Source organism: Sinocyclocheilus grahami, unplaced genomic scaffold (genome assembly GCF_001515645.1).
Source record: "Sinocyclocheilus grahami isolate Dianchi unplaced genomic scaffold, SAMN03320097.WGS_v1.1 scaffold819.1, whole genome shotgun sequence".
Classification (NCBI taxonomy): Eukaryota; Metazoa; Chordata; class Actinopteri; order Cypriniformes; family Cyprinidae; genus Sinocyclocheilus; species Sinocyclocheilus grahami.
Window position 1 is genome coordinate 42281 of NW_015505998.1, and position 13623 is coordinate 55903.

Sequence of the window (13623 nt, forward strand, 5' to 3'; positions counted from 1 at the left end):
GATTCGGTTCAATCGCAATGACTCACTTATTAACAGTGCTTTGCTGCCACCTACTGGCGGTTTTAATTTCACATTTCGGCTTTTTCTTTCTTTTCGTTTTTCTTTTTATCATGTTTTAAATCATTTCAAATATCAGTATTCAACGTTCTATGTTTAATATATCAAAACATTATTTATGCATTTGTAATTGCAGGTTAAATGCGTTCATGTCTTGCATTAAACAAAATCCATGTGTGTAAATACATCTAAATGCCACTTCAGATGCAGCTTCTGTGTTGATTTAATTTGCTTGCTAACAGCCCAAATGTCTTATTATTCTAATTCCCTGATTAAATGTAAGAATTTGACTCAAAATATAATGGACACTTTTAGAAAAAATGGCTTTATAAAGGTAAAAATGCCCATAAAATGCAAAAATCAGTTACAACTTATTGGAAAAGATTCATTTCTATCAGTATGAACAGAATACGAAGAATATTAAAAACATTAGGAGTCAGCTGTCTTCGGCAGTCCTTAAGGTACCAGCACAATAACACACTCAGCAAAATATCGTCTAATGATCATTATCGATAAAATCCCAGAAAATATCGAGATATAATTTTTTGTCAATATCGCACACCCCTATAGTACACACACATTTATGACTCTTTAGTTGGGTCAAATCCTATTTTTTTCTCAAATGTGACTCAGGCCTCTGTTTGAACAGCACAGATCACATGGAATCTGATCTCTTTGATTCTGATTTGAGCCACTTTCATATGTGGTCCTAAATTAGACACAGCTCTGATGTTTTGCAGTGCAACCTCAGTCTGAACAGTCAGATCAGAATTAGGTCAGTGAAGGGACAGTGAGGTGTTGAACTCATAAGTATTACGGTGACAGCTCAAGGAAAGCCTGAGGGTCGTATTGTAAATATTAAAACATTTTGCTCTCTTTCTCCTCATTCAGATTGCCTGCGCACAAATTCGCTGGCATCCACGGCACATCATCTTACAAATGAATGTGTAAACACTGACTTAAGTGACCTGTATATTTACTTCTGTATAACAGCGTACCGTCTTTGTTCTTGTTCTTTTGCGGACTGTATGAAGAGTTCACACTCATATCTGATACTGGCCACATTTAAAAGATAACGTGACTAACCAAACAAAAAAAAAATCTGAGAAATAAATCAGACTTACAGTGTGAACACCAATGATAAGATTGTTTTTATGCAGATCTATGTGATTTTTGCTCAGAGGTGTAAACATGTTATACTCACATCATCCTGAATATCCAGGTCACAACCAGCTGCAAGGAGAATCCTCACAACAGCAATGTGGCCCTTATAGGCAGCCAAATGCAGAGGTGTTCTGCCGTTCTGCAAGAAAACAACACACACACACACACAATCAGGCACTGGAACAAACACAGGAGCTAGTGAATGTGTGAGGGACAAAACACATGACCAAACAGCAAGTGTGCCCGTGATGCAAAGCTCAGAGTAACTCTGCAGATGTCTGTCATGAATCCAAATAATCCATTTACATAATGAGTGAGAGTAAATAAAAATGCAATACATGAAATAGCCATCAGGATAAGCATCAGTCCTCTTTTCTACAGTTTTAGCCACTGACTAATCTCCCAGAGGACCAGCCTTATGCTACTTCAGCCAAGAAACCATGTCACAATGAGAAATAATCACAGAGCTGTGACTTATGTAACAGACAACACTCATGCCAGGCTGCCTAGTCCACACAGTTTGCTGTGGCTGCTGTATTTATAGTGTTAATGAAATATACATCAGGCCAGATATTAGATATAATATGATGTAAATGTCCTCTGTTAGAAATCTAATAGGCAAAATTATTAAGCCGTTTTATCAAATATGTACTACAAAGATAACTGCATAGTCAGCAGATAATAAACTATTTTTCAATTCTGTACTGTTAGTATATTTACAGAGCAAAATAGAACAATAATGCACAAGATAAAAGCTCCCAGTGAGAGCTTAGGAGTTTTTTTTATCCAAAACATGACTTCTTTGGAAAAATGTTTCATTTATATATTTTTTTAAATAATATTTTATTTCATTTTATTATTAACACTTCCTTAATGACATAATTCTCCAGGAAGTGATATCTTTTTATGGGAAAATAACAGCATACACACGAAGAATTAACATTAAATTTGATTATTTCTGTGATGTTCTGTGGTATTATTTGGATTGTCATTCTAAAACATTATATCCTATTTGATCCAATTATAGAAATCAGTTTGATAATATCAATATTTAAAAAAAAATTAATAAAAAATGAATTCCAAGCTGACATACTCAATCTAGTTCTCAAACCCACAGCAATGGCTAACATTTAACTTCCAGTCTAACAGCACCGTGTTCATTTTACTGCCACTGTGCAAGAAACGTAGGAATAAAGTTTAAGTGCCTGGGTTTGATCAGAGCATATTTCAGAAAGCCTGGTATATCTATCATAAAAATACTTCCTAAATTTAAATGCAAGTACTTTTACAGTTCAAAGGGTATTACTGTATGACAGCAATAACCAAATGACCTAGTAAACTGCCATAGGCTGGTTAAATGGAAGTTAGACATCTTTATTACTACAGGGAAGAGGGCATTAGATGTTGATTAAAGGGGTTCATGTCAGATGCAGCAATGTTTGCAGACATGCAAAAAAAAAGGTGCAGTAGGGTAGTGAGAGCCTCCAAAGATTCCTTCTTAAAAACGCCACGAGATCAAGAAGTGACGTCAGACATGTGAAGGGGGGGGTGACCAGTACTAAGGTGTTAAAGTCTGAATGTTAAAATCACCTCACATGATGAGCGAAGCGCCTAGATGAGACAGAGAGGTGTGTCCAATTGATCAACGTATGAGGGCAGCAATAAACAATAGCAGTAATTAAAGACAGCACGTTCAGAGCTTTTGTGTCACACCTGGTGAGCGTAAAACTGCTTAAGGACTGGCACAGTGCAACCACTCAAAACTTTCTTTAGATCCTGAAACTGGATATATTGAGCAGCACTAGTGGGAGTGATTATGTAACGATGTGGGGGAAGAGACCAGAGGTATGTGCTTGGTTATGTCTGTACCAGCTTCCAGACGGCAGGAGGGGAACAGACTCGGAGCTCTCGTCCAGCAGAATGTTCTTCACCTACGTGAAAATATACTGACAATTTATATTGATAAGTTATGTAAGCCTTAATCGTCAAAGTGGTTGATTTCTACACTCACACAGAATTCTGAATTTGCAGTAGTTATTTATGATATTTACAAGGAATCTGAATACGGCTTCAATCAGAATTTGACTCAAACGTGGTGGTCTGATCTCTTTTGCCTTTGGGCTTTCAGAAGTCTCACGTTTCCTTTTCCTGCATGTCTCATCTTCTCTCCAATGCTTGAGCTCTGGTCAGCAGGTGCTCTGGATCCTGCAGCTCTGGTCTCACCATTGTCCTGGTGAGAAAGCCATTTGTTGTCTGTGCTTGAATGATCTGTGGGTGTCGCTACAGGCAGGGCTGTCCTTTCACATTTGTGACCCTTGACCCAATTTTCCGAACTGAATAAATATGCTTTCCATTGATGTATGGTTTGTTAGGATAGGACAATATTTGGCTGAGATACAACTATTTGAAAATCTGGAATCTGAGGGTGCAAAAAAATCTAAATATTGAGAAAATCATCTTTAAAGTTGTCCAAATGAAGTTCTTAGCAATGCATATTACTAATCAAAAATGAAGTTGATATATTTACGGTAGGACATTTACTAAATATCTTCATGGAACATGATCTTTACTTAATATCCTAATGATTTTTGGCATAAAAGTAAAATCGATAATTTTGACCCATACAATGTATTTTTAGCTATTGCTACAAATATCCCCCAGCGACTTAACACTGCTTTTGTGCTCCAGGGTCACATATAGGATAAAGCCCTGGGGTGAGGGAAACACCTGAAGCTTTGAATGAGACACCCCACCCCAGGTATGGCACCTTTTGACCAACAAGGACACACCTGACAGTCAGTTGATATTCTTCTCTGTATTCAGTGACAAACCGACTTGATCTTTAACAAATCTCATAACATTCAGAGGCTGTTTTCATGATAATGTATGCTTTCACGCTAAACTGCCAAAACCTAATATTTGTTTTTAATCATAGCATATAAGAGCATCCACACTACTATACACAAAACATTAACTAACCATATCACGCATGTATTCACTCCCCAAAATAAAAAAAAAATTCTACTCTTCACACGCTCCCATTTTGCAGTAACACAGACAGCAAAAAGTAACAGCAAATGCTTTTAACAAAGTATACTTCATATAATAACATTAGAGTTGACAGTAAGACTTAAACATCAGCGGACACCAGAGATGATGCTTGTCCACAGTTTAACCTCTAGGAACAGAAATAATAACAATACTTCATGCTACATTAATGGCAGTGAGATGTCTTCTAGTCAACACTATGCATTGCATTACCACTACAGTATGTTATGGACCAGGATTTCAGTTTTCCTTCCTGCGTGAAATCCGCTCTGTTCAAACGCTCTCTGATTGTAGGAAAAAGTCCCAGGCTCTGTTTCGAAAATTCAAACAGGTGACTGTACATTAATAATAAAGAGCCTGATTAATTAAAAACACACACGCACACACACACACACACACCAGTGCCAGCTCAGACCCACTCTGAGAATATAATTTAGCCTTAATATAATTGGGTCTACATAAATTCAAAACAACTGTCAAATGGAACAAAATAATTGTTCATTACACACTGTTACATTTTTTGTGTGAAATTACAGTGTATTCCAGGTTAATAATGGCATTACTTACACAGCAATTTCACAGTGGGACTTCTCTTGTCTCTAACTGCACTCTCAGAAATTTCTTGTGAACAAACAGCATCATACTGTGTTTCTACAGTGCAGATGTACTATGAAAGCACCCAGCATGCAATGCAGCATGAATAGATCATGCTGTAGAGTTTTTTTTTTATATTCTTGTTGGTTTTATTTGTGCTATAAGTTGTTTTTGGATCACTTTTAGCAGTCTGTGTTGTTGGTTTATTTTATAATGTTGGTTTATGTTGTAAGTGTTATTTTATTTGTTGAGTGTTACCACTGTTATGTTTTGTACGTCGAGTATTAATGTCACATCTTTCAAAGACGTTTCTCAGCAGTTGCTTCACTATTGTGAAAGATCCATCCACAAACAGTTATGAATATGAAATAAGTTACTGATTAATCTTCATGCTTAAATAATGCTAAAATAATGTTAAGAATAGTTTGACTATCTTAAAGTCAGGCAATTAGCTTATTTCATACTCTAACCTGTCATCATTTTGACATCACTAGATCAGAAATTTGAATATGAATATGCAAGGTCCAAGATCCAAAACAAATACTAATCACTAATCACCATAATGGCGACTTCAATACCATTACAGTAGTAAACAACTACATTTCTCACAGTATAAACAGTTGCACAGTTAAAGACAACTTTATCATGTGAATTATAAAGCAGTAAATTACTGTGATGTTAGCATCATTCTGCTGTTCATTCACAGTCATTTGTAAGAAAATGACCCAGCATGCATTGATTTCACAGTACATTTCTGACAACAGTAATGTATTGTAAAATAATAATCTTTAATCCTGTAAATTCCTGGTAAGTTTTTTTATTTTTACAGTGCAGCTCTCATACGTTGGTCTGGAGCCCTGAAATTCCTCAGTGTGCTCTTCACCGATAACTTAACATAATTTCCACAAAGAAAGTGTTTTTAATTCCTAATTCCTCCCTTTACATTCGCACTGCTCTGAGACACTGAGTAAACCAGATCATAAGCCGCTAACAGAGCCACACTTCCCTCTGAAAAATGCAGTGCATCAGACAAGTTATCGGTAACACTTTATTTTAGGGGCCAATTCACTACTTGCTTATTAGCCAGTTGCTTATTAGCGTGCATATTACTAGCATATTGGCTGTTTATTAGTACACTGTAAAAAAGCAAGCCTGTAAATTAACAAGAGTAGCGGGGGCCAATTCACTACTTGCTTATTAGCCAGTTGCTTATTAGCGTGCATATTACTAGCGTATTGGCTGTTTATTAGTACACTGTAAAAAAGCAAGCCTGTAAATTAACAAGAGTAGCATAAATCATGAACTACAATTTTACTGTAAAAACAGCACATTAAGAGCAGCTGTGAATTTACAGTTCTTTACTGTAATATACTTGTATATACAGTATGTGACTATAATAAAACCAGGCACTGAGTCATTTGAGGAAACCGATTGCCTTAAATAGGTCTATTTCTATTTAATAATAACACTGTGAACTTATTTCTTTTGAGATAAAAAACGGTGTGGATGTTTCATTGTATTTGAAATCACCATTTTGTTGGTTAGTGTTTGCTTTAGTTGGGCTCTTCACCCTTGACTTTTCAATGTTGGCAACAGCCAGAACTGCCAATGTTAAAAAGTCAGTTGATTTCATCTGAGGCCGTGGCTGGTTGCCTGATCAGGAGAGTAAATGCCGAACTGAAGTGTTATTTTATGTGTTCTTGCACAAGACTAACATAGTGGAAATCTGTTAGTGTTTCATTTTCTGTTCTGTTGGGAATTAAAACCTGTGTTTAAGTCATGGATGAGCAGAGAAACACTCATGTTATGCTGCATGTTGCTTTTTTTAAGCCTGTAACTGTATAGTTACTGATGCAGTGACAATCTCAATGGTAAATCAGTTTTATTTCAAGAATTTATTTCTTTATCTTACTGCCGGCTCCGCCCAAGCTCAAGCTTCACGCCCTGTCGGCTCTACTTAAGTTCCGCTCTCTGTCAGCTGTACCCCAGCTCCTTGCCCTGCCGGCTCCCTTCTTGAGGCAGGCTCCACTCTTGCTGCCTGCCGAGCTGCCAGTCCCGCCCTGGCCTCCTGCTCTGCCGGCCCCGCCCTGGCCTCCTGCCCTGCTGGACCCACCCTGGAACCCTGGGTTACCTCTATCCCCAGGGCCTCTTTCACTACACGGGCCTGATCCACCTCCGTTCCGCCTCCCTCCGGGGTTGCTCCTGGTGGAGCGTCTGGAATCCGCTCCTTAAGGGGGGGGTTCTGTCACAGAGATGACTGTGTTCTGGGAGCACATGGCTTGTGTTGTGTTTGTCTGTTGCCATGTGCTCTCTCCTGTCTATTGTCTGGCCCCTCCCATCTTGTTACCTCATTATTGTTTAAGTTGCTCCACCTGTGTCTCCCTCGTTTGGTTCCTATTTATTCTCCTTGTGTCTGCCGTCCTGTGCTGATCCGTCATTTCTCATTGTGTGTGTTTCGTGTCTGCATGTGTGCAGCTTTAGCTCTGCCTGTCTGTTTTTCCCCCTCGGGGTGGTTTGAGTTTGTTTGTTTCATTTTTTTATTATTAAACTAAACAACCATTTCTTCAGCGATCCTCTCCCCGCACGCACCGTGACATTAACAGGTTTTAATTCAGTGCATGGTATAATTAGTCACATACTAAATTATATTACAGTAAAGAACTGTAAATTCACAGATGCTCGTTTTGCTTTTTTACAGTTGTGCTGTGTTTTTAACAGTACAATTGTAGTTGATGATTTACGGTACTCTTGCTAATTTACAGGCTTGCTGGCAACTGTACATTTTTTACAGTGTACTTATAAAGCACATATTAATGCCTTAATCTGCATGGCCATATTTTAGATCTCTTAATCCACCCCATACCTACACTTGACAACTACCTTATTAGTTTTACCTTACTAACTATTAATAAACAGCAAATTAGGCATTTATTGAGGCAAAGGTCATGGTTATTAGTTAGTTAATAGAGAGAATTTGTCCCCCAAACTAAAGTGTGACCCAGTTATCTAATAAAACTGCAGCCTTTGCGAATTGCTTGTCCTGTGTGAAGAATGCATGGACTTCACAGGCACGTGTGCCATTAGTGACAAGACTACGGTCTTGAAATGCAATATTCTTATGCAGATAAGCTCCAAAACCTGTATAGAAATGCAATTTGCTCCACCGTGTACACAGATGGTTGAATGACAACGTCTCAGACTTCTGAACCTAGTATATAACTAAGGTCACTAAAGCATGTTACTCACCTTGGTAATGGCTACCTTGGCCCCTTTGTTGATGAGCTGAACCACATGATCAGCTTGACCCTTGTGCGAGGCTATGAGGAGACGCTCAGAGAGGGCTCGCACAGATGATGCATCCTGCTGGTTCATGAATTAGGGAAAGACTTAGGGAGGGGGGAATTACTGGGATCAGAAGCAGGAATGCGTCCCTCTGCCTTGGGATGAGAGGAGAGAGGAACCATAGATGTCTAGCTCTTGGAGGGATCTAACCCTCATGTCCTTTGGAGAAGCCTGTGGGGAAACAGGAAATGACACCACTGTCATAACAGCAGCCATAGTTTTCCAGAGTAAAGCGGATGTGACTATAGAGACACTGAAGAGGATTTTGTTGGCTCTACATCAGCTGATTTGTCATTAAAGGGGTCATATCGTACATTTATTAATCATTTCAATTTGTTCCCTATGGTTCACCTATAATGTTACTGATGGGATTTTATACCAAAAAAACGTTAATTTTATGTTTTCATGACCATTTCGATGACCCGATATAATGTAATATATATATATTTTTTTACATAAAAAAAACTCTCAAGTCCCTCTTTGCATGTGAAACAAGTAAAACGTTTCGCTATGCTCACACACTGCATGTTTGCTGCCACGTCTAATATAGTTTTTAAAGGCACCATCCTACAATATCAGTCTCTTTGTAAAACTGTATTACAATGTCAAGTCAAAATTATATAGTGCTTTTCACAATACAAATTGTTTCAAAGCAGCTTTACAAAAAAAAGCATGATTTAAATATCTATAACATCTTTTAATATCTTAATATCTTCATGCCTTTTAGTCACATTTGGCTGATTAGTGCTGGGCAATAATATTTTAGATTTGCTATATAGTATATATGGCTTTACATGAGTAGACTATGTATTGTGGATAAAGTTGGACATACTTATAACTTTATATAAAGAGCTGGACTTCATTGCAATCTGCACCAAAATGTGCCACTCAAACTGTTCTGATCTGACTGAAATAATTATGAATCTTGTTAAAAAATACATTTTAGTGTGCGTCTCTAATGTTACGATTCTTAAGAAGGACCTGCAAAATGCCAGCTGCTAGCTACACACGTCTTATGCTTACCACCTGCTTATACCTGTTATTAGCAAAGACTTGAGTTATGTCATCTGATCACGTTTTGTTTGGCTTAGGGTCACATGCAGCGTGTTTCTGTGCCTATGAAATTTCTTGCAACTTTCTCTTGATTCACACAGCCTATGACAAAAAAACAAAAAAGACTAAAGGCGAGCTCATGACAAAAGTTATATAGCTTCAACTTGACAGAAGTAGAATTGCTCGAAACCATGTGAGGCACTTTGATAGTGACGTCACAGCTGTGAAACGTGAACCTTTGGATCAGAAAACTGAAGCAGGCTGAACATAGTCAGGTATTTCTTTTTAAACATCAGTTATGTTCACTGCATGACAACAAGCCCTACAATCAACCGTCAGTCAAATCTCATTGTGTACTAATGGCATGTTATACACTGCACTTACATAACAGGCTAGAATTTCCCCCAAGAGTAAAGAGAATGAGTACTGGTATTATACTCTTTCTGTGTTTGAATTTAATTGGTATAATGGTTTGTTGTGACTCTATAAACAAACTTGATTAAATAAACACTTTGAAATGTGCAAAGCTACAGCAATAACCAGTCTAAGCCCCAAGGCAGTCCTTAGTCAAGAACTTCAAAGTCAGTTTTAGACATGTAGTATTTATGATGATGACCAGTGAAATGGCCGCAGATGCACTTTGTAATAATTCAGAGGAGAGCTGACATGAGCATGTGTAGGCACATCCCCTCCAGCCCTCCCTGCGTGTCTTTAAAGGATTCTCCGGATTCCCTCTTTTATGTTACATACAGCCCCACACATCAGTGAACTTTAAACTCTGGCCCGTTCACAACCTGAAGAATGGCAGTGTCTCGGCTGTATCATTGTTTCCTCGAAACAACAGGGAAAAACATTCCCACATTTTCAGGAGAATGCAGGGCAAAAATTTCGCAAGGCTTAAAATAACAAAGACATTGTAAACCTGTGACTTCTGAAATAATTCACTGTGCTTGTCACTGGCAAAGACAACACACACACACACACTCACAAAGATGGAGGCAGGTAGCCCCCCGGGATCGCTAGATCGGTCAGCGCCGGACCACGAATTTAACCGCCTGTAACTCCCGAACCCCGGGGGCTCTGATTGCAAGTTAATTTTGTTACAGTCCTGTGAGACAGAAACACGAGTATGTAGAGAAAGGTTCAGGGCATAAAAGAACACTTATCAAATTTAATTTTCACGACATTATTTTCTGGTGCGCAACAACTAAAAGCCCTGAAAACCATCTAACACTAACGAATGACATAATATTAAATTATGGTGTCTGTATGCATGTTTTTTGGTTGTTGGTTTTTTGGATTGTGAAAACTACTGTTTAAACCAGTGCTATTTTACTATCATTGAGATATTATTATAGTTTTTATTCATATTTTGTATCAGTCTATATTTCCCATATATATATATATATATATACATACACATATGTGACCCTGGAGCACAAAAGCAGTGTTAAGTCGCTGGGGTATATTTGTAGCAATAACCAAAAATACATTGTATGGGTCAAAATTATAGATTTTTCTTTTATGTCAAAAATTATTAGCATATTAAGTAAATATCATGTTCCATGAAGATATTTTGTAAATTTCCTACCATAAATATATTAAAACTTAATTTTTGATTAGTAATATGCATTGCTAAGAACTTCATTTGGACAACTTTAAAGATGATTTTCTCAATATTTAGATTTTTTTGCACCCTCAGATTCCAGATTTTCAAATAGTTGTATCTCGGCCAAATATTGTCCGATCCTAACAAACCATACATCAATGGAAAGTGTATTTATTCAGCTTTCAGATGATGTGCACATCTCAATTTCGAAAAATGTACCCTTATGACTGGTTTTGTGGCCCAGGTTCACATTGTGTGTGTGTGTGTGTGTCTATAGTTTTTATTAATTTTTGTTTTACTTATTTTAGTACATTAAGTTAAACTCAATTAGAAGGAGAACCAAATATTTCATTTAAGGGCCTGTTGGTCAGGCCAAGGAGTGCTTTTGTCAATAATATATATATATATATATAGAGAGAGAGAGAGAGAGAGAGAGAACTGCTATACTAGACATCTTTAAGAGGACTTGTTGTGACCCTGGACCACAAAACCAGTCATAAGGGTCAATTTTCTGAAGAAAAAAAATTCTGTATTGGCCGAGATACAATCTGGAATCTGAGGGTGACAAACAATCTAAATACTGAGAAAATAATCCTTAAAGTTGTCCAAATGAAGTTCTTAGCAATGCATATTACTAATCAAAATTAAGTTTTGATATTTACGGTAGGAAATTTACAAAATATCTTCATGGAACATGATCTTTACTTAATATCCTAATGATTTTTGGCATAAAAGAAAAATCGATAATTTTGACTCATGCAATGTATTTTTAGCTATTGCTACAAATATACCCCAGCGACTTATCACTGCTTTTGTGCTCCAGGGTCACACTTGATTATTTCCCTCTTTGAAACCTTATCCCTATCATGGTTAGTCATAATCCTTTCTCCTTGTGGCGACATCCAGCAAGAGTTTCATTTTTCAGCTCTATTCAGAGGATTTGAGGTGGAACTCTGCTAAATGTTCTTGCCAGAAAATGTCTGGACTATGTGTAGCTCAGAGGCATTCAGCAGATTTATTAAATTATCCAAAACAAGAGGTGACTCTCACGAAACCTGTCAAGAACATGTCAAACTCGTATTTCACTGTCAATAAAAATGAATATATTCTGACATGATTTTTAAGACAAGCACATTTCCCCTTCATTTAAAGTTAAAACAGGATTCATTTTATTTATGCAACATATTTACAATATAATTAGTATTTTAAAATCTATCTACACTCTAAAAAATGCTGGGTTGTTTCAACCCAACTTTGGGTCAAATATGGACTAACCCAACCTTTGGGTTAAAATTTTACATTCAATTTTTAACCCAAAAGTTGGGTTAGTCCATATTTGACCCAAAGTTGGGTTGAAACAACCCAGCATTTTTTAGAGTGTATCTATCTATCTATCGGGTGAAATATGACCACGACGTGTGGTTGATGTTAAAAGCTTATTTTCCATATTGTGTCCATTAACAGCATGAAAAAATAATGTGTGAACCACTTGACTTAATTAACAGATTTTGTGAGTTTTACAAAGCATTATCTATGAACCACTTGGCTTAATGGGTTTCAAATATGATAGCTGCGTATAGATTATATGATAGACAGTTATGTGATCTGTAATTCCGATGACCAATACCAGAAACAATCTAGACACAGAGAGTCTGCATGATAATCACCACACCCTTTATCTGAGCCAGAAACCCCTTCATCACACAAAGGGTTCGAGACAAACAATAGAAAAAAAAAATCTGATGATGATAAAGATGCATTTTTTTAAGCAATGTAAACCCATTTTATTCTATAAACCATTTCAGACATTATATATGCACAGAATGTCTCAATACTGCATCAGCATAAGGCTGAACTGTGCTTAACTGAGTTCAGTTGTGTTCATAGAAATAAACTCATGCACAGTTATTAAAGACATAACTGAACAGTGTGGATTATCAGTTAATAAAGCTTCAGATTAGTCATGTAAAATAATGCGTTTCTGAGCCAGACTTCGGACACATTTACTGAAACCCCTTATACATGGTCAGCACAATTTGACAAACATGCAGTTATCACTCCTAAAGTAATATCATAATCGATTATATTCATAAATAGGTTTGGTGGCTAATACCAAGCTGATTATTTTGGTAGAGCTAGTACAGTGTTTTGGCAGAAACGGTGGTTACCATTGTAAATTGGGAATGTCCTGGTTATATCATGAGGGAAAAATACAAGTATTATGCTCATAAATAAAGTGAATGTTTTTGGTTTTTTTAAATGCCAAATTTTGCCCTAGGTTTTAGCTGCATTAATCAAAATCAACTTGATTTAAAACAACAGAACTCAGAAGCTGTGCGTGTACTTTGGCCCCCATATTTTTGGGGGTGAATTTGTACTCGGAAGACCTAAATCTAACAAAACCAAAACATCCACTTGAGAAATTCATCATTTGATGGATAAAAATAAATAAATAAACAAATAAATGAAGTATGTAACTAAATTCTTAACTGAAAAAAATGCTATTTTCTGTCTGCTGTGTGTGTTTGGGTTATGTGTTATAATATTTATAACTAGTTGTACATAAAAAAACTAGTTGTTGTGTGTGTGTTTGTGTTTATGTGTGTGTGTGTGTGTGTGTGTGTGTGTATGTGTGTTTGTGTGTGTGTGTGTGTAAGAGTGTGTGTGTATGTTTGTTTGTGTTTGTGTGTGTAAGAGTGTGTGTCTATGTGTGTGTGTGTGTCTATGTGTGTGTAAATGTGTGTGTGTGTGTGTGT

General features: G+C 37.0%; 1 protein-coding gene across 2 annotated transcripts in view; it reads right to left on the reverse strand.

Moving 5' to 3' along the window:
• LOC107562345 (ankyrin repeat domain-containing protein 6-like) overlaps positions 1–13623 on the reverse strand; it is a 30745-nt gene that overhangs the window by 13353 nt on the left and 3769 nt on the right. For both annotated transcript variants that reach the window (XM_016246979.1, XM_016246978.1), the window contains exons 2-3: positions 8110–8376; positions 1262–1360 (exon numbers count right to left, since the gene is read on the reverse strand). In XM_016246979.1, the coding sequence (XP_016102465.1) occupies positions 1262–1360; positions 8110–8235 (225 nt within the window). In that variant the 5' untranslated portion in view covers positions 8236–8376. The remainder of the gene's footprint in view (positions 1–1261; positions 1361–8109; positions 8377–13623) is intronic.